The sequence below is a fragment of the Eschrichtius robustus genome, chromosome 3 (assembly GCF_028021215.1).
Source record: "Eschrichtius robustus isolate mEscRob2 chromosome 3, mEscRob2.pri, whole genome shotgun sequence".
Lineage (NCBI taxonomy): Eukaryota > Metazoa > Chordata > Mammalia > Artiodactyla > Eschrichtiidae > Eschrichtius > Eschrichtius robustus.
This window is the reverse complement of record NC_090826.1, coordinates 48139347-48165098: the sequence shown is the minus strand read 5'-3', so window position 1 is coordinate 48165098 and position 25752 is coordinate 48139347. Positions and strand designations below refer to the sequence as shown.

At 38.6% G+C, this 25752-nt stretch overlaps 1 protein-coding gene across 1 annotated transcript in view; it reads left to right on the top strand.

The window, feature by feature from the left end:
• FYB2 (FYN binding protein 2) overlaps window positions 1–25752 on the top strand; it is a 79209-nt gene that overhangs the window by 44122 nt on the left and 9335 nt on the right. The window contains 7 exon segments of the mRNA XM_068537542.1: window positions 1127–1286; window positions 11800–11911; window positions 12008–12048; window positions 13982–14042; window positions 15115–15213; window positions 19451–19479; window positions 21270–21330. Of these exon segments, the coding sequence (XP_068393643.1) occupies window positions 1127–1286; window positions 11800–11911; window positions 12008–12048; window positions 13982–14042; window positions 15115–15213; window positions 19451–19479; window positions 21270–21330 (563 nt within the window).

Genomic DNA, 25752 nt, shown 5'->3' with positions numbered 1-25752 from the left:
CTTGGATGGCCAGAAGTGTCCCAATTCGCCTCTGCCTCCAGCGTCTCTTCCTGCCAATCTATCCAGATCTTTCTGAAATGCAAATCTGATCAGGTTTCTCCCCTGCCTAACTCCCTAAGACTAGGAGCTAAAGCCCACACTTTTTGCCTCGTGTGCAAGACCCTTCATAACTCAGCTCCCTTCTAGCTGATCTTTTTAGCCTCACCTCCAGACTTGCCTCCTCTATCCCCTTCACTCTTCCTTCATCAATAGCCTCTGTCCCACCCTTATGAGGACACTAACACTTCTGTCCCTTTGCCTGTGTTGATTTATTTACCAGGTATTCCTTATCCCTTCAACCAATCTCTTACTTACATTTTAAAATAGTTTCATAAAGCGTGCTTCTGAAGTCTTCCCCACCCTGTCTCCTAGCCACAAGAACTGACCTGCCCCTCCTATTTCCACCTCAGTGAGCAATCCTGCTGTAAATGATATTCACCACAATATACCTTAATTGTTTGCATGTATTGCTCCATGACCGGCGTGGAAGCCACTATGCCCATCGCATCTCTCTCTTTCTCCAGGGCTTAGCATGTTGTTTCCTTCAGTAAGTGCGTGACAGATGCTAGAGAGAGGAAGTGTGGAAAGAAGTGGGGGGAAACAGAAGAATGGAGGGTGGGAAGATGAAATGTCAGGCAAAAGGAACACAGCATCCTTTGGTAGGCAAGAGCACAGGGCTCTGGGGTCCAGTCCTGCCTGGGCAGATGACTAGCTATGAGAACAGAAGTCAGTTATTTAACCTTTCTAAATTCTTTATCAAGAGGAATCATGATATTTTTCGAATGGGGTGTGATGAAGAGTAAGTGAGATAAAATATATCAAGAGCCTATCCTGCGGTCAGAGCTCCATTATATCCTGACTGTGTCCTATGGGCCTGCCTCTGTGCCAGGCATTCACTGGCTGTTCAGAGGGCAACAAAAGACATTATATGTGCCCCTGTGAAACTTAGAGAGATAAGTCTCTGTTAAATAAAGGAATAAACAGTGGCTACCTGGGAGGAATGAATGAATACAGAACAGCACGAGTAAGCAAAAAACCAATAGATAAGCCAAAGCCCTGCCAGACTGTCCCTGTTGCATGTGTTTAGGTGGGTGCCTATGAAGAGACACCTGGAAAAACCCAGATGGTGAAAGTCCACAGGGGTAGGAGGAGCACACTGGCCGGGAAGCAGGACGCTGAGATTGACGTCATCCAGACAGAGGCCTGCCCCGAGGACCCCAAGCTGGCCAGACACTCTGATGGCCACTGTGAGTTGTGTTTCTTCCTGGTTCTCTTCACCATTATCGAATTATTTTAAAGCTGTGTGTGACCAAGATTTTAATTTCTTTTATAAATATTTACTGAGCATCTATTATATACAAAGTCACTTGCCTGAGTGAGACAACTGTGCAAGAGTGAAAAAAGCACTGGATTTAGAAGTAGAAGGCCTGAGTTCAAATCTAGGCTCTCATACTTATTAGCTATGTAACATAGTAACTCCATATTCCTTCGTATTCCTCAGTTTCCTCATTTATAAAAAGGGATCATAAAAAAAAGGGGGATCATAATATAGATCAAACTGGGGTTTGGTGAGGATCAACCAAGACATTGACACACTGATGACATATTATGATATTATTCTTTGACTTTATTCAAGTTGCATTTTACTTTTATGTGAGTCAAGACTCTTGATTGCAAGTTATCAAATCATAGTGTGTTAAGCAAAAGAGGAAAAGGAGGCTCACCTAGCAGAAGGTTTGGGCATGGCTGCACCCAGGGACACAAACAGTATCACAAGGTCTTAGTATTACTTTTTCTACTCCTGGCTTTGCTCCCCTTCTTCTTGTCTCCATTTTCAAGCAGACTCTACCCTTGTGGAGGCAAGATGGCATCTAGCAGTGACAGGCTTACGCACTATCTGTCCTCTTAGGAACCCCAGAAGAAAACTAGAAGTGGTTATCCTCTCAACAGTTTCAAGAAAAGACCCAGATTTGAGTCTTGTTGGCTTGATTGTGTCACATGCCAACCCCTATCCAGTTATCATGAATGTGGGATAGGATGCTCTGATTGACCCAGCCAGTGTCATAAATTCACATCTGGAGCTGAAGGTAAAATTAGTTCTACCCAAACGGTATCATTTCAGATTGAAGGATTTCCCAAGGAAAATTAAAAAGCTGTTATCATGAAAAAACAGTAGACACTGGGTAGGCAAAACAGATGTCTACTCCAGCCCAATAAGCCATGGCAAACATTTCATAATGTGCTATAATCAGAGTGATGAGAATACATTGCAATCATAAGATGGACTCAGGCCCTATAAAGTCTGCCTCCAGGCTAGATGGCTGCATCCCTGCCACCCACCTCCTTCTCAATATACCCTTTATTCTAAGTTAACTGACTATGTCATGTGCTTTAGTGCCCCTATAACTTTGCTTGACCTCTTTCCTCTGTCTGATATGGCTTTATGCCCATTCTTTACCTGCTGATGTCCTAGTCATCCTTTAAGATCTATCTCAGAAGTCACTTCTTCTGAGGCCTTCCTTACCTCCATCCTCCTCTTTCCCACTCTCCAGAGACCATAATCGCTCACTCTTCTCTGTTTCCAGGACACTTAAACAGCAACCAAATGACCACTTTTCCATATTAGGTTTTAGAGTCAAGCATTTCTGGGACCCAGGATTACTATGCATTAATCCTACAACCTTGGGAAATTTACTTACTTTTATGTACACATGGGGGTAGTACTATTTATTTCCCAGGGCTCTTTGTCAATGCATATAAAGTATCTGGTTCATTGCTACATAACTGTCAGTTCTCTTTATTTCCTTTCTTAAAAAAAAATTACAGCATGCCTTACATTATAATTCACGGTGTACATGTTTGTTTCCCATGGTACACAGTGAGCACCATGGGGTCAGAGACCATTTGATATTTTTCTCTGTATCTCTGCAACCTGGCACAGTGGATATACCCAACAAAACTTTGTTAAAGGGAGGAATGAAAGAATAAACCAAACTTCAGTGAGAGAGTATGGTAGATGTGACAATCTGAACGATTCTCCTGACTAAAACAAGTAAAGAATAATTTTTTTTTTGAAAATTCATAAAAGTATAACAGAACTGATTGAAAAGGAAGCATCCACATACCTGCAGTAACCAGGAACCCTGGGCAATGAGTGAGTGCCAAAGCTACTCTGGCCCTGAGGGTTTTCACTAGCTCTGAATCCCTTGAGCTCTGGTTTTGACTGCATGGTGTACAGAGGACAGGAGCTATAACCCAGGGCCTGCCCAAAGTGAGTTTATAACAGGGACCTCAAAGAATTATGTCCACACAGAATGAATAGGACTGTGCCTATTCTTAACAATACTATACAGTGTACTTATAAATTTATTATAAAAGTAGATCTCAAGTGTTCTTAACACAATAAAATTTTAAAAAAATAAAGAAATGGGACAAAGACATTTCTAATGAGATAAATGACACATGAAAAGCACAGAGGTCGTGTTGAATCTAAAACCATGCCTTAAGATGAGAAGTGGATAGACTAATTCGGAGTGTAGAAAAAAATGGAAGGGAGGAAAACAAGCTGAAGTGAATAAAAGAGTTAAAGGAGAGGCCTAAATATGGGACTGAAAGCCATTTTCAAGCAATTAAGTACTGTCCATGAAAAGTCACTGTAGGTTTGGGAATTACATTATGTTGAAAACAGTCTGAAGAAGATTCTTCTAAGTAATCTGTACATACTGCTAAAGCACAAAGGGAATTTGTGCTAAACCCATTTAATAGTTCTCTGCAATAGTTCCCTACTCTCTTGTGATGAGAAGCACAAAATGCTTAGTCAAGGAAAGTGGGCGTGAAAACAGAGAGGAAAGTTTTGAGGAAAAAAAATACAATTGAGTGTCTTTCTATACTCCTTCTATACAAATGGGCCTCTTTTGAAAAAAATGAACAAAATAAAAAGAACTACTTCCTTTCATTAAAAAAAAAAGAAGAATTAATAAGACAAACCCCAGGGAGCAGAAGGAAATTTGCCCATTTTGCCCCTGGTGCTGGGTAAAGGAAAAAAAATCTGTTACCATAGATGATCCTCATGCACACTTTGGGAAAATTCATTGATCTGTACTCTTATGATTTGTGCCCTTTCCTGTATGTTATACTGTAACTAAAATTTTAATTTTAATTTTACTAAGGTAACTGTCAAAAGATAGACACAACATGTATACTTTCCGAACAAATAAAAAAGAAAAACAGAATGAAGAAAAGAGAGGAAACCTCAGTCAGTCAAGCACAAGGAAAATGAGGGAAAAATAGAACAAATAAAAAGTATGTAATAAAATACTAGATATAAATTTCAAAATATCAGTAAACCCTATAAACATGAAACTCTCTACTTAGAAGACATATGCATTCAAATCATTCAATATTAAAAAATATTTGAGTAGCTTTTATGTCCCCAGCATTGTTCTAGGTGCTGGGGGTATAGCAGTAAATAAACCAGACAAAAATTCCTGTCCTCATGGAGATTACATTCTGATCTGAGGAGACAGATGATAAATATATAAACAATAAAATATTCACTATGTGGAATGGTAGTAAATATTATAGTAAAAAATAGTAAAGCAAAGAAAGAGAATTAGGGGAGGCTTCCCTGGTGGTGCAGTGGTTAAGAATCCACCTGCCAATGCAGGGGACACAGGTTCGAGCCCTGGTCCTGGAAGATCCCACATGCCGCAGAGAAACCAAGCCCATGCGCCACAACTACTGAGCCTGTGCTCTAGAACCTGTGAGCCACAACTACTGAGCCTGAGTGCCACAACTACTGAAGCCTAGAGCCCGTACTCTGCAACAAGAGAAGCCACCACAATGAGAAGCCCACGCACCGCAGCAAAGAGTAGCCCCCGCTCACCACAACTAGAGAAAGCCTGTGCGCAACAACGAAGACCCAACGCAGCCAAAAACTAAATAAATAAAATAAATAAATTAAAAAAAAAAAAGAAAAAGAGAATTAGGGAGGCAGGTGGAGGGAGTGGAAGTTGCAATTTTAAAGTGCACATAAATGACCTCAAAGATGTAAAGTAGGTGAGCAGTAGAGCCATGGCTATCCAGAATGTTCTAGAGAGAGAGGGGAAGGAGTGCAAATATCACAGGGCAGGAGTCTACTAGATGTGTTGGTAGAATAGTAAGGAGGCCAGTGTGGCTGGAGCAGTGACTGAAGGAGACTGTAGTAGGAGATAAGGTCAGAGAGATAACAAGGGGCCAGATAATATAGGGGCTTTTGTAGACCATTGCAAGAAATTTGGCATTTATTCTAAGAGATGTATTTTTTTTAAATAACATTGAAAGATTTTGAGCACAAGAACAGAATGATCTGACTTGTATTTTAAAGAATCGTATCTCGGCTGCTGTCTTGAAAGAAGAATGTAGAAGAACCTGGGACCTGTTAGGAGTTTGTTGCAAGAATTTAACTGAGAGATGATGGTAGCTTGGAGGAGGGTACCGTGGTCAAGTTGTTGAGATATGCTTGGATTCAGGATATAGGTCGAAAATCAAGCTGACAGATGGCTATGGATTGGAGGTGGGACATGAGAGAGAAAGGAGTCAAGGATGTCTTCAAGGTTTTGGACCTGAGCAACTGAAAGGTTGGGGTTGCTACTCTTTGTTGAGATGGGGCAGACTTCAGGAAGAGAACATTTGCAGAGAGAAAGCAAGAGTTTGGTTTGGAATGTAATATGTTGAGACAACCAAATGGAAACGGTGTGAAGGCTGAACTCATGAGAGCTGTCTTAGTTAGGGATGTAATTTGGGAGTTGTCTGTGTTTTTAAAATGAAGCCATAAACATTTTTCAATACATCTGCCTCAAAAAGGAAGGAGTAAGAAAGAAAAAAAGTGTCCTGAAGTAAGAATTAAGCAACTGTGTGTTCAGCATCTTTGCTTTGTGCTGGAGAAACATACCGATAACTCCGTAAGGAAAAGTAGGTCCTTTATGCCTCTGGGAGCTGACATTCATTGAGACGGTTTGGGGCCTATATGCTAACTGACTTCTTGTCAGAAGATAAAATCTTGTTCCTTGGTGCCTTTAATTAATAGACAAAAGTCAGAGAGTCCCATACAGGATAAATCCAAGGAGAAACACGCCAAGACACACATTAATCAAACTATCAAAAATTAAATACAAAGAAAAAATATTAACAGCAGCAAGGGAAAAACAACAAATAACATAACCTTATGTTATGTTAACATAACATAAGGTTAACAGCTGATCTTTCAGCAGAAACTCTGCAAGTCAGAAGGGAGTGACAGGACATATTTAACATGATGAAAGGGAAAAACCTACAACCAAGATTACTCTACCCAGCAAGGATCTCATTCAGATTCGACAGAGAAATTAAAATCTTTACAGACAAGCAAAAGCTAAGAGAATTCAGCACTACCAAACCAGCTTTACAACAAATGCTAAAGGAACTTCTCTAGGCAGGAAACACAAGAGAAGGAAAAGACCTACAATAACAAATGCAAAACAATTAAGAAAATGGTAATAGGAACACACATATTGATAAGTATCTTAAATGTAAATGGATTAAATGCTCCAACCAAAAGACATAGACTGGCTGAATGGATACAAAAACAAGTCCCGTATATATGCTCTCTACAAGAGACCCAATTCAGGCCTAGGGACACATACAGACTGAAAGTGAGGGGATGGAAAAAGATATTCCATGCAAATGGAAATCAAAAGAAAGCTGGAGTAGCAATTCTCATATCAGACAAAATAGACTTTAAAATAAAGACTATTGCAAGAGACAAAGAAGGACACTACACAATGATCAAGGGATCAATCCAAGAAGAAGATATAACAATTGTAAATACTTATGCACCCAACATAGGAGCACCTCAATACATAAGGCAAATGCTAACAGCCATAAAAGGAGAAATCGACAGAAACACAGACATAGTAGGGGACTTTATCATCCCACTTTCACCAATGGACAGATCATCCAAAGTGAAAACAAATAAGGAAATACAAGCTTTAAATGATACATTAAACAAGATGGACTTAATTGATATTTATAGCACATTCCATCCAAAAACAGCAGATTAAACTTTATTCTCAAGTGCCCATGGAATATTCTCCAGGATAGATCATATCTTGGGTCACAAATCAAGCCTTGGTAAATTTAAGAAAATTGAAATCATATCAAGTATCTTTTCTGACCACAACACTATGAGACTAGAAATCAATTACAGGGAAAAATCTGTAAAAAATACAAACACATGGAGGCTAAACAATACACTACTAAATAACCAAGATCACTGAAGACATCAAAGAGGAAATAAAAAAATACCTAGTGACAAATGACAATGAAAACACGACGACCCAAAACCTATGGGATGCAGCAAAAGCAGTTTAAGAGGAAAGTTTACAGCAACACAATCCGCTCTCAAGAAACAAGAAACATCTCAAATAAACAACCTAACCTTACACCTAAAGCAATTAGAGAAAGAAGAAAAAAAAAAAAAACCCAAAGTTAGCAGAAGTAAAGAAATCATAAAGATCAGATCAGAAATAAATGAAAAAGAAATGAAGGAAAGAATAACAAAGATCAATAAAACTAAAAGCTGGTTCTTTGAGAAGATAAACAAAATTGATAAACCATTAGCCAGAGTCATCAAGAAAAAAGAGGAGAAGACTCAAATCAATAGAATTAGAAATGGAAAAGGAGAAGTAACAACTGACACTGCAGAAATACAAAGGATCATGAGATTACTACAAGCAACTCTATGCCAATAAAATGGACAACCTGGAAGAAATGGACAAATTCTTAGAAAAGCACAACCTTCCGAGACTGAACCAGGAAGAAATAGAAAATATAATCGGACCAATCCCAAGCACTGAAATTGAAACTGTGATTAAAAATCTTCTAACAAACAAAAGCCCAGGACCAGGTGGCTTCACAGGCGAATTCCATCAAACATTTAGAGAAGAGCTAACACCTACCCTTCTCAAACTCTTCCAAAATATAGCAGAGGGAGGAACACTCCCAAACTCATTCTACGAGGCCACCATCACCCTGATACCAAAACCAGATAAAGATGTCACAAAGAAAACTACAGGCCAATATCACTGATGAACATATATGCAAAAATTCTCAACAAAATACTAGCAAAGAGAATCCAACAGCACATTAAAAGGATCATACACCATGATCAAGTGGTGTTTATCCCAGGAATGCAAAGATTCTTCAAAATATGCAAATCAATCAATGTGATAAACCATATTAACAAATTGAAGGAGAAAAACCATATGATCATTTCAATAGATGCAGAAAAAGCTTCTGACAAAATTCAACACCCATTTATGATAAAAACCCTCCAGAAAGTAGGCATAGAGGGACCCTACCTCAACATAATAAAGGCCATGTATGACAAACCAACAACCAACATCATCCTCAATGGTGAAAAACTGAAAACATTTCTTCTAAGATCAGGAACAAGACAAGGTTGTCCACTCTCACCACTATAATTCAGCATAGTCTTGGAAGTTTTAGCCACAGCAATCAGAGAAGAAAAAGAAATAAAATGAATCCAAATTGGAAAAGAAGTAAAACTGTCACTGTTTGCAGATGACATGATACTATACATAGAGAATCCTAAAGACGCTACCAGAAAACTACTAGAGCTAATCAATGAATTTGTTAAAGTAGCAGGATACAAAATTAATGCACTTGCATTAATGCTCTTGCATTCCTATACACTAATGATGAAAAATCTGAAAGAGAAATTAAGGAAACACTCCCATTAACCATTGCAACAAAAAGAATAAAATACCTAGGAATAAACCTACCTGAAGAGACAAAAGACCTGTATGCAGAAAACTATAAGACACTGATGAAAGAAATTAAAGATGATGCAAACAAACAGATGGAGAGATATACCATGTTCTTGGATTGGAAGAATCAACATTGTAAAAATGATTCTACTACCCAAAGCAAACTACAGATTCAATGCAATCCCTATCAAATTACCAATGGCATTTTTCACAGAACCAGAACAAAAAATTTCACAATTTGTATGGAAACAAAAAAGACCCCAAAGATTGCCAAAGCAATCTTGAGAAAGAAAAACGGAGCTGGAGGAATCAGGCTCCCAGATTTCAGACTATACTGCAAAGCTACAGTAACAAGATAGTATGGTACTGGCACAAAAACAGAAATATAGATCAATGAAACAGGATACAAAGCCCAGAGATAAACCCACGCACCTATGGTCAACTAATCTATGAATAAGGAGGCAAGGATATACAATGGAGAAAAAACAATCTCTTCATAAGTTGTGCTGGGAAAACTGGACAGCTACATGTAAAAGAATGAAATTAGAACACTCCCTAATACCATACACAAAAATAAACTCAAAATGGATTAAAGACCTAAATGTAAGGCCAGACACTATAAAACTCTTAGAGGAAAACATAGGCAGAACACTCTGTGATGTAAATCACAGCAAGATCCTTTTTGACACCCCTCCTAGAGAAATGGGAATAAAAGCAAAAATAAACAAACAGGACCTAATGAAACTTAAAAGCTTTTGCACACCAAAGGAAACCGTAAACAAGACAAAAAGGCAACCCTTAGAATGGGAGAAAATATATGCAAGTGAAGCAACTGACAAAGGATTAATCTCCAAAATTTACAAGCAGCTCATGCAGCTCAATATCAAAAAAACAACCCAATCCAAAAATGGACAGAAGACCTAAATTGACATTTCTCCAAAGAAGATATGCAGACTGCCAACAAATACATGAAAGGATGCTCAACATCACTAATCATTAGAGAAATGCAAATCAAAAGTACAACGAGGTATCACCTCACACTGGTCAGAATGGCCATCATCAAAAAATCTACAAACAATAAATGCTGGAGAGGGTGTGGAGAAAAGGGAACCCTCTTGCACTGTTGATGGGAATGTAAATTGATACAACCACTATGGAGAACAGTATGGAGGTTCCTCAAAAGTCTAAAATTAGAACTACCATACGACCCAGCAATCCCACTACTGGGCATATACCCTGAGAAAACCATAATTCAAAAAGAGTCATGTATCACAGTGTTCATTGCAGCTCTATTTACAATAGCCAGGACATGGAAGCAATCGAAGTTGTCGAACGACAGATGAATGGATAAAGAAGATGTGGCACATACATACAATGGAATATTACTCAGCCATAAAAAGAAACGAAACTGAGTTATTTGTAGTGAGGTGGATGGACCTAGAGACTGTCATACAGAGTGAAGTAAGTCAGAAAGATAAAAACAAATACCATATGCTAACACATATACATGGAATCTTAAAAAAAAAAAAGGTTCTGAAGGACCTAGGGGCAGGACAGGAATAAAGACACAGACCTAGAGAATGGACTTGAGGACACGGGGAGGAGGAAGAGTAAGCTGGGACGAAGTGAGAGAGTGGCATGGGCATATATGCACTACCAAATGTAAAACAGATGGCTAGTGGGAAGCAGCCACATAGCACAGGGAGATCAACTCTGTGCTTTGTGACCACCTAGAGGGGTGGGATAGGGAGGGTGGGAGGGAGACGCAAGAGGGAGGAGATATGGGGATATATGCATATGTATAGCTGATTCACTTTGTTATAAAGCAGAAACTAACACACCATTGCAAAGCAATTATACTCCAATAAAGATGTAAAAAACAAATTGATAAAAGTCAATGTGCTGGGCTTCCATGGTGGCGCAGTGGTTGAGAGTCTGCCTGCCAATGCAGGGGACACGGGTTCGAGCCCTGGTCTGGGAAGATCCCACATGCCACGGAACAACTGGGCCCGTGAGCCACAACTACTGAGCCTGCGCGTCTGGAGCCTGTGCTCCGCAACAAGAGAGGCCGCGACAGTGAGAGGCCCGCGCACCGCGATGAAGAGTGGCCCCCGCTTGCCGCAACTAGAGAAAGCCCTCGCACAGAAACGAAGACCCAACACAGCCAAAAATAAATAAATATAAATAAATAAATAAATAAATAAAAGGCTTATTATAAAAAAAAAGTCAATGTGCTTGTTATTTCTCAGATATATTACTTATTTCTGATTAATAGTTCATGTCTGCAAATGGTTCTGAATCACCCATACTGTAAATATTAACCTATGCCAACTGATAAAAAGGTGACAGTTTTAAGGTTATGACAAGTTTACAGCTCTGTGAAATAAACCAGCCCTTGCATGTAACAGGGTAGCTACTTGTGCAAACAATCCCTAGGCATTTTTTAACCTGGCACACTATTTGGCTGATTCCATCACTAATGCATAATAAATGTTGGCATGTGCTCAATCAACTTGTCTAAGAAATTTTACGTTAAGAAAAAATGCCACAAATTGGATAAAGTCATCTAAATGTAGGGAGCGATGCCCCAGGGCTGCGCCCTGGTAGACTTCAACATTTGAGGTCAGGGCTTAGAGGAAGAAACATCCAAGAAGAGGGAGGAATCACTGGTTTACTGGGTAATTAGCACCCTTCATAAATATGCATTAATCCTTGCCATAATCATCCAAGAGTAGGGCTTACTATCATTATCCCAACTTGAGAGAATCATAACTGAGGCTCAGCAAGGTGAAGTGGTTTGCCAAAGGATCATACGTATCCAGGTTATAATCCAGTGTTACCATATTTAATCTGCCTTTTCCTATTATTGTCTCCATTGCCAGTGACCTGTGTGAATGCATTTATGAGAGCAGTTGGTGAGATGTTCTCAGGGTGTTCTCTGTTTTCCTTACAGGGGGGTATGTGAAGGCCTTGGAGATGACTAAAGAAACCCCAGGCCAAGGAGCCTTTAAGCCAAATTCCATTTCCGAGACGTATGATGATGTTGAGTACCCCCGGAAAGAGAGGTAAATACGTGCCAGCCCTTCAGCGAGATGAATGTGATGAGACTTTAAAAGTACAATACAACAGGTCAACGGTCTTTGTATCTTTTCTCCCCACAGAGAAAAGTCAGATTTCTCTAACTCATTTGTCTCAGATAATGGTAAGTTTAAGAAAACATTTGAAACTGTCAATAGGAATTGCTAAGAGTTTCTGTGGCAGATTAGTAGTACGGTATCTTTTATTTACATATTTTTATTAATGCCATTTGGCACGTCTTACTCCTCCACCAACTTGAAGGTGCCCCTTTTGTGATCTTTTTGATGATAGCCATTCTGACAGATGTGAGGTGATATGTCATTGCACTTTTGATTTGCATTTCCCTGATGATTAGTGTTGCTGAGCATCTTTTCTTGTGCCTGTTTGCCATCTGCAGGTCTTTTTTGAAAAGATGTCTATTCAGGCCTTTGCCCATTTTCTTAATCAGGTTGCTTGTTTTTTTGCTATTTAGTTGTATGAGCTTGTTATATATTTTGGATATTAACCCCTTTTCAGACATATCATTTGCAAATATCTTCTCCCATTCAGTAAGTTGTCTTTTTGTTTTGTTAATGTTTTCCTTTGCTGTGCAAAAGCTTCTAAGTTTGATTAGGTCCCATTTGTTTATTTTTGCTTTTGTTTCCTTGCCTGAGGAGACAAATCCAAAAAAAAAATATTGCTAAGACTTATGTCAAAGCGTGTTCTGCCTATGTTTTCTTCTAGGAGTTTTCCCAGCACAACTTAGTGAAGAGACTGTCTTTTCTCCATGTATATTCTTGCCTCCTTTGTCATAGATTAATTAACCATAAGTATGTGCGTTTGTTTCTAGGCTTTTTATTCTGTTCCATTGATCTATGTCTGTTTTTGTGCCAGTACCATACTGTTTTGACTACTATAACTTTGTAGTATATTCCCAATACTTTTAAGATTGACGTTAACATGGCATAGAGGACTTGAATGCCCCTACCTACCCCTCCATCCTCTTTTCATACATACTCAGGCTTCATCTTTGAGATCCAGTCATGCTGACCTGTTAGCTTCTCTGACTTGCTAAGCTCCCACTGCAGGGTGTTTGCATATTCTACTCCCTCTTCCTGGAATGTTCTTTACTCCTCTGTGCCCCTTTGTCTAAGTGACTCTTAATCTTTCTTCTGATCTCAGCTCAATCATTATTCCCCAGGGAATACTCTCTTAGGTATACAGTCTTATAGTACCTTGACCCTCTTTTTCATAGCACTTGTAACAGTTGTAATTCTATATTTATGTGATTCTTTGATTAATAATCCTCTTCCCTCCTAGATGATTTCCTTCTCCATGCTAACCATTCTCCCTAGCCCCTATCATAATGCCAGGCACATGTTACACATTCAAAAAACATCTGTTGAATGAATGAAAGGTTAACAGAGGAGGGATAATGAAATGCTCCTCTGGTTGGTTTTGTCCTTCTTAGAATATTAGAATTTTAGATGGAGAAACAATCTTAGAGATTATTAAACACGGTACCCTCATTTTAAAAAAAGGAAACTGAGGCACAGAGAAGTTAAGTGACTGTCCTAAACTCATTGTGAATCAAGTTCTGAACTTGAAAATCCTCCATTGCCAGGGTAGATTCAAAGTATATCTGTGTATTTTAAGCTTATGTGTTGGACTAGGTGAAAGCCATGCTATGATGGGGGAAGATTGTTCAAGATGTGTCTGGTTGTCTCCATTATTTCCCCAGCATTCAGCACAATGTCTGGTGTTTAGTAGACTGATTGTTATATGTAAAATATGCAAAGGGTTGAAGGCGGGAATCTGTTAATAAATTAACTTTCTTAAATCAGACAGACTTGAAAACAGGGTAGAAGCAAATATTAATTTTTGTTTGTACGTACTTTTATAGAGGTTATTTATTTTTACCACATGCTTGTAAAAACATGTGCATATGTTTCAATAAAAACTACTTCACAAACAAAAGATTAGAGTACCTAGCACCTGGTAGGTATCCAATAATTTTGCATCAAATATGAATCTGAATTATTGTCATTATAATGAATACTTTTTTTTAATTTCAAAAGAAAATAGTGAAGAAATGTATGAAGATGTCTACAAAACAAAGAGCAACTACCCAAAGATAGAGCGAGTTTCTCTTTTTCTTGGCTTCATAGCTAAGGGTATTTCCTGTTAGTCTAGGAAAACCAAAGTTTAAGAAATGACCTCCATCCCTACCCACCCCATCGTTAGGGAACATATGCATAGAGAATGGAGATAAGCTATTGTAATAAAACATTGTGATCAATAGGGTACTTGTAATTGTGTACAATCATATCTAATAATTTTGATCACATTGCTTTATCTTTTGAGAAAATGTGCATCTCCCAGAGTAGAGGACTTTGATACTGTGTTAGGGAATAAGTGAGAAAAGAGAAGTAAATATCAATAAAATGCTTCAATTCTGTAGTTGCTTTTCCAGGAAGAAATCAACGGTTATGATTTACCTGTATCTTTGAAAGGTAATGAGGCTATCTCTGGGATTGGGGCTTAATTTATTATCTAATAATTCAGTGTTATCAAGGACAGTATTTGTTCAAATGGGCATTATTAATCAAATTCAGTTATTAGGCACACATTGTGGAAAGGAAAACAGCAGTAGTCAAAAGCAAGAAGTTTGAGGGTTGAAGGGAAAAGAGGGCATTCGTGCTGGGTGGGATGATGTGAGGGTATCATTCCCTCTCCCTACCCACCTGCTCCCAATCAAGAGCATATTTGGAAAAATTTTAATCATCAACCAGTCAGTGTACCATCATCATTATATTATCATTCCATAAATTAAAGATAAGTGACGTGACTTCCAGAAGCTAGGAATTTCTATAATGTATTTCTAGTATAGTTTGTAAACTATGGGTCCCTGAGTCATCGTCTCTAAAAGGAAGACTTTGCGCCATAAACTCTTGAAAATAGAAACCATTTGGAGTAGATGAAAGTTTGTATTGAAATATAGTAATTCCATCCATAGCTGATGTGTGCTACTTCCTATCAGCATCTAAACAAAGAAGAGCACAGAAGCTGACAAGGCATTTTCCTGCTCTTCCTTGAGTGGGGTGTGTTGAAGAAATGAGACTGAAGTCTCTGATCCTTTTGACTACAGCAGGCTTCCATCCCCAGTACTCTCTCAAACACCATGTTATTTATATCCTCTGATTCCTCTTAGGTTAGATGGAAAAGAAGCACTTAAAAGACTGCAGAGGTTCTTCAAGAAAGAAAAGGATAGACTTAAAATGAAGAAAACCAAGTCAAAAGAAAATATAAGGTAAAAGGTCCCTTTTTATTTCTCTTTCCAGGAGAGGATTAGCAGTGCTGGCCTGGTTAGTTACACAGCTGATGTTCTCTATCCTGTTCTTCTAGTGAAGTGGTACCAGAAACTAAAACCAAAGGCCCTGGTTATCACCTACCTCCTCCTTGCCAATATTTGAGTGAACTACACCCACAGATGCTAATGGGAAAGTGACAATGTCCCTTTTGAAAAAATTGATGAGAAAAGGTTGTGAACAAGGGTAGAGGGAAAGTCTTAATCAAACAAAGTCCAGGAAAGAAACTTTCCTCATCATCCTTGGCATAGATTCCTGTTGTTGTTACTGAGCATTATGTTATTAATTACATCCTTTTATGCTCTCTCAGCCCTACAAGTTCCAGAGGTTTTATTTGTCTACACTTCCATATTCTAATTTGCCTCTCTGGAGAGAGGCAGTGTGTAGAAAGGGAAGATGAATTTTTCAGCTGAATGGTCCATGTACCTCAAAGTTTTAGACCTGGAAGGGACCCTCCAAGGTCACCCTAGTTAATTACCAGTGGGAATTGGGAAGGTTAGAAATTCATGAGTAGGAGAAAGAAACAAGAGGCCTAGGTTCTGGATTCTAGTTTCAGCTTTTCTGTTTATTCAGTGTGCAACCATGGGCAAATCACTTCCATTTTGCATTCATAGGGATCAAGTTTCTTCTTGCGTATAATAGGAGGGAGGAGGGAGACTGGGTGGTCTCTGGAGGCACTTCTCTCATATATATGTGTGTGTGTCTGTGTGTGTGTATATGAGAGAGAGAGACACACACACAAAAACATAGACATAGTTCTGTATTTTATGAGGGCAGAGGATGGTAAAATAATTTGACCCAGGTTATTACATATATTGACATGGAATTATGTTATTCTACCTTGAAGTTCTTTTCAATTATGAAACCTCAGAGTAACATGACTTTAAGTCTAATTGTCTGTTGGATGTAGATCTACCAAGAGATTTATATAGAATATGGGGTTTACAAATTGTAGTCCTGACCATGGAAGAAGAGGGAGTCTAGCTCCAGTGGCCGATGAGACCTAAAGGCAGACCCCGACCTTAGCAGGTTAGATGTTTCTGACAAAAATTATTAGTGTGATACCTGGAGTCCCATAAAAATTTGATCCAGGTGAGAATGCTGATGCGTGTTTTTTTTTTTTTTTTCCTAATAATATTTATTTATTTATTTTGGCTGCACAGGGTTTTAGTTGCAGCATGCAGGATCTTAGTTGCAGTAGGCATGCGGGATCTAGTTCCCCCAACCAGGGATTGAACCCCGGGCCCACTGCATTGGGAGCGTGGAGTCTTACCCACTGGACCACCAGGGAAGTCCCAATGCTGATGTTTTTAAAATGCAAATGTTATTTCCTTTTTCTTAGAGCTATTCTTAGAACTGTAAATGACTGCTTATGACTTTTAGAACAAATATCCAATCCCTTTTCATTGCAAGTCAATACTTTTATGGCCGCCCCTTCCTACTTGTCCAGCTCCATCTCTCGCTCAGATTTACTCTCATCACCAGCCCATTAACACATTCCCTCTTTGTATATGAGTGCCCTGGCGTTTCATGCCTCCTTGCTTTTGACCGTGACATTCCGTTGGTCTGGAATGTACCTGCCCTTCTCCAACTTCCTTTGATTATCAAAGTTCTAGCCTTCCCTTAAAGTTTGGTCAAATATTATCCTTTCTGGGATGCATTCCATGAACCTTTCTACCCAAACCTGTATTACTGGTTTCTCTTCTATGTTTCCGTAACATCCTGTGCACATCTTGTAACATCTATTAATACTACTGAGAAACCCTTTTTCTTAGAGTCAGAGAATCTCAGGGTAAGAAGAGAAATCCATATACCTAGTCCAACCCATTACACAAGCTTCTCTGCAGATTTCCTAAGAAGCCAAATCTCTGTGCCGGCACACCTCTATAAAGAGAAATTCACTATGTGCAGGGGGAAATCTGCCATTTGTAGGAAGGTCTAAAAAGCCTTTTTCCCCTGAAATTTTGCCAAAATCTGCCTCTCTACCTTAATTTTTCAATTAATAGCATGGAGACATACCAAGGTAACAACAGAACTTTGTTTATTTATTTGTTTCTTTGTTTACTTTTTGTTGAGCCTTTTGATTGAGGGCTCCTCTCTGGAATATCAACTCCTAGTTTGTTGCGTTATCTTCAGAAGGAGGTTGCAACCATGAAAATGTGACCTTTAAAAAGAGTTGGGACTCTCAATCTTCTCTCTCTCTCTCACACACACACACATACACATACGCACAAACACACGCACACACACACGCACACACTGCCTGTTAGGATAGTCATTATTAAATGGCTTGATTTAGGCATAAATAAACCAAGAATTAAATGCCACGGGTCTTAGCTATGCTATGAGTTTTACATGGGAATTAAATGTTAAGCCTTTTCTCACTCCCTCTGTTCCAAATGTTCTGACTTCTTCTTTCAACAGGCCAAGCACTCCTCAGCTTGAGGGTCTTTGTGTCTGCTGTTTCCTCCCCTAGGAATGATCTTACCCCAGATATCTAGTTGGTCTATTCTCTCACTATCTTCAGGCCTCTGCTTCAAAATCAACTTATCAGTGAAGCCTTCCCTGAATGTCCTCTGAAAAATGGCAAACCAGCCCTCACCTCGTCCCCCTCCCCCCTTACCCTGCTCTATTTTTCTTAATTGCACTTATCTCCATAAATTTCCTTACATGACAGATCATAAATTTCCTTGTTTGTTTTCTGTCTGTCTCACTCTACTAGACTCCATGAGGGCAGGGATTTTAACTGTTTTGTCCACTGCAGTATCTCCAACGTAAAGTACAGTGCCTGGAAGAAAAAAAAAAAAAAAAAGAACAGTGCCTGGGATATAATAGGCTCTCAATAAATATCTGTTGAATGAATAGATGACCTAAAGGAAGGAAATATCATTATAGATTTTTTTTTTGTGGCCTTGGTTTCTATGTTTAAATAGGAGCTACCAGCACCCTGACCTAATTAAAATGGAGGAAGGGAATGGGTATTAAGAAAGGCTCCCTTAAGCAAGGGACCGCTTGCTTAAGCCGAGGCCCCAAGGATATGTGCTCACTAGATGTTGAGGGCAGGAAGTGCAGTAAGGCTTCACATGTGTTCTCTCTAATCCTCACAATAACCCATGAGTTAGAAACTTGTTCCTCCGTTTTACAGATGAAAAACTAAGGCTTTGAAAAGTTATGTGACTTGCCCAGGGTAAGTGGCTAAGTGGCGGAACTGAGAGTCAAATCAGCTCTGACTCTAGTGACCATGTGTTTCTCCTACCGTGTCCTACACATCACAGTTCTGGTCTCATAGACACCAAAGGAAGGGATCACTGAGTATCAGCCCTGTCCCAGGCACATTCACTTAGGAAAGCTCATCCCGTACAAAGGGAACTCTACAAGATAGGTGCTGGTATTCATTTTGGAAATGGAGAACTAAAGCTTCCATAAAGGTTAGTGCTGTTCCTTTGGTCAGTCCTTTATTATGTTCTTATCACAGAGTGTTATATTAACTTACTTTTGGTGTCCCTCACTAAACCGCGAGCTACTTCAGGACAGGAACTGTGTCTGATCATTTTGTATACCCAGCACATGGGCCAGGCCCGTGATGAGTGTCCCCAGAATACCTGTAGGACTGAACTTAAATTAATTGCTTAAAATACATGGATATTTTCCTACCACATCATGCTTCCTTTCATGTAATCTTAACTGTGAGATTTGAAGAAAACCAGATGATCTACCTAGCCAATGTCCTCTCCTACTTAGCACATTTACCATCTTACATTTCCACCTGGCCTGGAATTCTCCCCTCAAGTCACCTCTTTGGTTAAACATATACATAGTCAGGGTCCAGTGTCTCCAGATGGTTCTCTCTCACCATACTTACCCCACATTGAATTGGCATCGTGGAAGGTAGAAGGCAGAAACAGAATCCTGTGGACAAAGAAGGGCAGGGCTAAGGGACAGCCTGAGGTTGTCTCGTTAGGAAAGGGCGTGTGGGTGGTCACCGGGGATAAATAAGCTCATTTACAAGAGAGGGGAGGTGATCAGAACAAAGCTGCAGGAAAGGTGTGCTTCGTTTCTTTCCCCCAAAGCATCTATATCAAGAAACCTAGTCATCAATATGTTATTTGAGATGTATCAGCTAATATCTCTGAACATGGCTTTTTCCCTTAACCCTTTGTGTCTTTTGTCAATTAACAGTGCACTTTCCATTTCGCTGCCTGATTTAGGTAAGTGACGTTCGCTTATTTGCTGGCACAAAATTATTCAGCACTGACATATTCACAGTCTGAGAAAGAGAAGTAGTAATTCTTCCTGCATTCCACGTTTAATGAAAAATTGATACATCAAAATCAAAGACATTTTACACAATAGTAGTACTTACATTGGGGAAGATGAGTAACATTTCTCAAGTGCCTCCTATACGCCAGGCCTCTTAAAATCTGAGAAATAGATGCATTATCCCTTTTTAGGAAGGCTCTAGGACTCACATCCATATTTTAGTGACCTAGGATTTAGTACTCAAGTCTCTGAATACGAAGCTCGTGCATTTTACATTATACCACATAACCTTCTGAAGGATTTAACAGCCAGCTCACCCGAATTAAGACATAGTAATTTGAACATGACCACTTTGCAGTACACATACTAACTGAATCAAGGACGCGTCATTGGAATACTTTCTGCTTTGCTATAAAAACAACAGTGCACAAATTAGTACAGTGCCTGACATCTAGTGTGCTCGCTCTCAATCACGTTCAGTAAGTTGAATCTATCGATGAGAGAGGGCCATGTGTTTTGTTGTTTGTCAGGTTTAGTTTATGGGCTCTAGCAATGGTGGCTACTTTGATTTTACTCTGACTTGACAATTCAAATGTATATTATATTCCACAAATATAAGTTTGCTGCACTAAATAACAAATAGTTACAGAAACCTGGTATAATAACAGCTCTCCCAGGCTTCCCTGGTGGCGCAGTGCTTAAGAATCCGCCTGCCAATGCAGGGGACATGGGTTCGAGCCCTGGTCGGGGAAGATCCCACATGCCACGGAGCAACTAAGCCTGTGAGCCCCAACTACTGAGCCTGCGTGCCACAACTACTGAAGCCCGTGCGCCTAGAGCCCGTGCTCTGCAACAAGAGAAGCTACCGCAATGAGAAACCTGCACACCGCAATGAAGAGTAGCCCCCCCCCCCGCCGCAACTAGAGAAAGCCTGTGTGCAGCAACGAAGTCCCAACGCAGCCAAAAATAAAAATAAATAAATAAAATTAAAAAATAACAGCTTTCCCAAAATATCCTCGGTCTCTGTAAAAAAAAAAAAAAAAAAAAAAAGGTCAACTTAGAATAGGCACGCATTGCACCCCCATCCAAGTATATAAATAACTGAATTATGAATTGTGAATAATTATGCCAAAAGGTTTCTAACTAGTTCAAGTGGTGAGTCAATTGAATATTATGGAATTCTATGTAGAGCACCAAGGAATGTGAATATCCTAAACTGAAAACGTCTAATTATGATTATGTACTAAGTCAGATTCAATTTTATGCAAGATTATTATAAAGAAGCAGTTGTCAGTGTTTTGAAATAAAAATCATGGAAGAAAAATCAACATTAATGTTCTATTAAGTTGTTTTTTTTGCCCTAGGAATTAAGCCCTCTCACTGCTCTAGCATTATAACATCTTTGTCCAGTTCCAGGATGATGGGAACCTAGTCTAAACATGATCCTTTCAGCAACTCATATTTTCTGGAAATCCACATGAAATCAAATTGATATAAATATTTATGCATGTGTTTGAGATACTAGGACATCTCACTATTTTTTAATCCTCAGTTGAACTTTTTCCCAAATGGATACTTGTTTTGTTCTTTGATCCTTTCTATATCCTATGATCAGATTTTGATAAAACAGGCATGGGGATGCACCTAGATAATTAAGTAATTGTGTATAATTTGGAAAGCTGGGGATTGTATAAACCATACCTAATAATAGACTATTTTGATCCTATCTTGACCCTAGAACTTAGGTCTCAGGAAGTTATTATCTATGATGATGTGGACATAAATGAAAAAAAGTCAAAGTAAGTCAACTTACCGCATTGGTCATCCCTGCTGATATTTAACCCATTTCCTGATGCTTTGTTAAATACGGTCAGAGGGCCATCCCTTCAGATCCTTGGTTACTGGGTGAAAAGTCAAATTGTGATATATTGCCCCCACTAGGAAAGGAAAATAATGAGTAATGCAGATGACCTAACAGTGGTAGGTGATTCAAAACTCACTGGAGCTTTGTTTCTTACCTTTGAATCTATAGACTTGAAACTCATTTCAACATAACAAATATTTAAATGCCTCCTGTGGAAGATGGCAAGCACCACCTGACAGAACCTCTGTTCTCAAGGCCTAAATAACTAAAATCTATCAAAAAAGAGAAACCATCCTGAAACTCAATACCCTTTCTCTAGCTACTTATTATCTGTCCTTTCCCTCTCAACTAAATGGTTGCAAATAAAGGTCTCCTCTGCTCATCTTGGATACATCTTTCCAAGCTCACTGCGACTGGGGTTCTGTTCCCATGACAGCAGACTTGTTTTTGGTAAGGTCACTAATAACGTCTTTGTTAAATCCAGTGGATACATGTAAGTCCTTATTATACTTGGCTTCTTTGTAATATCTTAAATTGTTGATCATGCCATCCTTCAAAGGAAAAAAATATTAACTTTTCCCCAGGTTTCTATGTTATCATTATTTCTTATTCTTCATCTTTGGCTGTTGCTCCTCCTGTTTGGTTGGTTAGTTTTGGTTTTGTGTGCATGTATGTGTTCTAATTCTGCCATTCATTTCTTTAAACATTATGTGTTTCTCAGATTTCCTGTATCAGTTCTCTTCCCTTTTTCCTTTATATGTTCTTGAATGGTCTCATCTACATCTAGGGCTTTAATTACAATCACTATAGTAAAGACATCAAAATTTACAATTTTGAGATCAGATTTCTCTCTTCCACTTTAATAAGCCTGCTAGATAACTCTGTTTGAAACTCAGAATTCCATAATAACTCATAATCTCAACTGTCGCCATCCAAATATGATCCCTTTTTTCTAATCTCTATGTTGGTGATTGTTTCAATAAACACACAGTTGCTCAAACCAAAACCCTAGGCATTCATTGTCCTTGACTCCTCCTCCTCTCATGCCCTGCACCCTCTTCTGTTTAAATAACTCTCAAAATGTTCCTGCTTCCCCATCCCCACTGCACAGCCACATGAAGGCACTCATTGCTTCTCAGCTGGATCATTGCAATGACTTCCTGAATGGCCACCTCACCTCCACTTCAGTTTATTTTCCAAACTTTCTAAAGTACAAATAGGATCATGTCACAAAACCCACCATTCACCAGCTTAAAAATGGTTAGTGGTTGTCCATTGCTCTCAAAATGAAATCCAAACTGCTTAAGAAGGCATAAAATTCATTATTGATCCAGCTGCTGGCAAACTCTCAGCCTCAGCTGTACTTCCCACTCACTCACCATTCCTATGTTCCATCCATACTCTACATTTGGGTGTTCCTTGAACTCTTCAAGCTTTCCAGCATTTCTAAACCTTCACATTTGTTCCAACTTCTTCAATTCATTCAACAAATATTTACTGAGCATGTACTATATGCCAGACACTATGCTAAGTGTTGGTATAAAGCAGTGAATGAAACAGATGTAATTCCTATTCCTATCTGATTGGAGAGACAGATAAATAAATTAATTTAAAAATCTATAATTAAACATAGGAATTTGATTGCTTTGGATATTTTGAAAGAGAGTGGACATATGGTGTGTGTGTTGGAAGGAGATTGATAGTCATTTTAAAGTAGATATCTGGGGAAGGCCTTTCCAAGGAGGTGAGAATTTAAGAACAAAAGAATTGTTCTGTCTGTAACACACTTTGCCATGCTTTTTGCTTGGTTGACTATTTTATCCTTCATTATTTAAAACTGAATTCAGATTTTGCTTTCCCCAGGAAGTCCTCTCTGAGCTTATCTATTTGGGTTAGGTCCCCCTTTTTATCAGAATATTCTTTTCATAGTTGTATTCGTCTTATTTCTTGCCTGTCTCCTCCTCTAGATGGGAACTCCCTGAGGTAGGGGCTGTGGCTTTCTGATCTCTATCATGTGGCCTCATACCAAAGCATAGTTTGTTAAATCAGATGACAAAGAAGGACCCGCCTCCAAAAAATGTGCAAAATAATTTGGAAGCTCAGAATTGGTAGACATTTCCATTATTTAGGGGATCAGAAAAGTCTCTGTGCCAAGTTAAAGAAGCAAGGATAGGAAACATTTTGACAGCTGGAGATTGGGGTTGAGAGAGAGAGAGAAGCGGGGCAGGTTTGCTGGGGGGAGAGGGGTGGACAGCTGTATAAATGGAAAACAACTGTGTTTGGGAAGTTTCACTGGACCATAAGGCATGTGATCAAGAAAGTGGGTGTTACGAGCAGGAAATGCAATTTGGCAGGAGATGGAGAGGAGAGCCCTGGAATATAAAATTAGAGTTAAGAATGAATTCTTTCTTAAAAATAAATTATATGATATTTGTAAAAATGAAAATAAGAAACATGTAAGTTTAAAGCAAGATAAAACAAATTTCCCTCAACCCATAACTCAACTTCAGAACCAGAACATATCCAGTGCCTTGGTTTCTCTACCTTGTGCACACCCCTTGGTCTATCCCATTGCCTTCCCCCAAGGTAAACACTCTCCTACGTTTCACGTCTTTCACTTCCTGTTGAAAACCAAAATACTGTTATCAAACACAGGTGATAAAAATATATTGTTTCATTAGGGATTTTAACATTGTAAAAATGGTATGTTGTAGATAGAATTCTGCAACTTTTTTTTTACTCAAAATCCATCCTTTTTAAGCCACTATTAATTTATTCATTTTTACTGTTCTACAATATTCTATTTTATGTACATAACACAATTTATCCATTTTCTTGTGAGTATTGGGGTAGTTCCATATTTTTTGCACTTTTGAACAATACTGCTACAAATATTCTTATTTATATGTATACTTAGAAGGGAAAATAATGCAAATTTTATAGGGAATGAAAATTCATAAGAAAATGCCAACTTGTTTTCCACAGAAAAATAGGCAAAAGATATGAACAGGTCTTCTATAGAAAGAAAGACATGAGGGGTGAATAAACATATTAAAAGAGGTTCAACATTGTTAGTAATGAAGGTAATGCAAATTAATACCACAATGAGATAGTATCTTATACCCAATAAATTGGTAAAAATTAAGAATTCTTTCTGTGTTGTTGGTGAGAATGTGGCTCAGTAGTCCCTTTAAATACTGCTGGGAAGAGTGTAAATTGGTACAACCACTTTGGAAAATAAGCTGGCATTTTCTTATGAATTTGCATTCCCTATAAAATTTGCATTTATTGTATTTTCCCTTCTAAGTATACACGTGATTTATGATTGTTGCTTTCTATATCTTTAAAGAAATCTTTATCCCAAGATCATATGATATTCTCCCATATTTTCTTCTAAAACTGTTAACATTTTGGCTTTTACACATAAGCCTTAGATCTACCTGGAACTGATTTTGGCATTTTTAGTGAAGTAGAGATCCAATTAAATTTTCTTCCATGTGGGTAAATGTTCTAGCATGATTAATTGCATAGCCCCTATTTTCCCCATTTCTACAATGCCATCTTTGTCATACTAAGTTTCCAAAAATCTGAAGATCTGTTTCCATGCCCTGTATTCTATTTGTCATTTTTTTTTAACATCGTAATTGGAGTATAATTGCTTTACAATGTTGTTAGTTTCTGCTGTATAACAAAGTGAGTCAGCTATACGTATACATATATCCCCATATCCCCTCCCTCTTGCGTCTCCCTCCCACCCTCCCTATCCCACCCCTCTAGGTGGTCACAAACACCCAGCTGATCTCCCTGTGCAATGCAGCTGCTTCCCACTAGCTAACTATTTTACATTTGGTAGTGTATATATGTCAATGCCACTCTCTCACTTCATCCCAGCTTACCCTTCCCCCTCCCCGTGTGTCATTTCTATCTTAACTGAATTGTGATCTGGAAAAGTAGTTGATACAGTATTAGTACACTGAGGAAGTAGCTGATATCAGTACTTTGACATATTCTGTGACATGATTCATGCCTAGTATGGTCAATTTTTATAAATGTTCCATGTGTACTTTAGAAAAATATGACTTCTCTGTTTGATACAAGGATCAACTTAATGTCCTTTAAATCAAATATTTGGCTTGGTCAAAAAGTTCGTTCAGGTTTTTCTACTGTTACGGAAAAACCCAAACGAATTTTTTTGCCAACACAATATGTGTTAATTCTCTTAATAAAATCGTTTATAGATTTATGGATTTTTAGATGCTTGATTCATTAATATATGAAAGAAGTGGCTTGAAATCTCACAGAAAGATGGTAGATATGTCAGTTTCTTCCAAAAGTTCTATCATTTTTTTCTTTATAT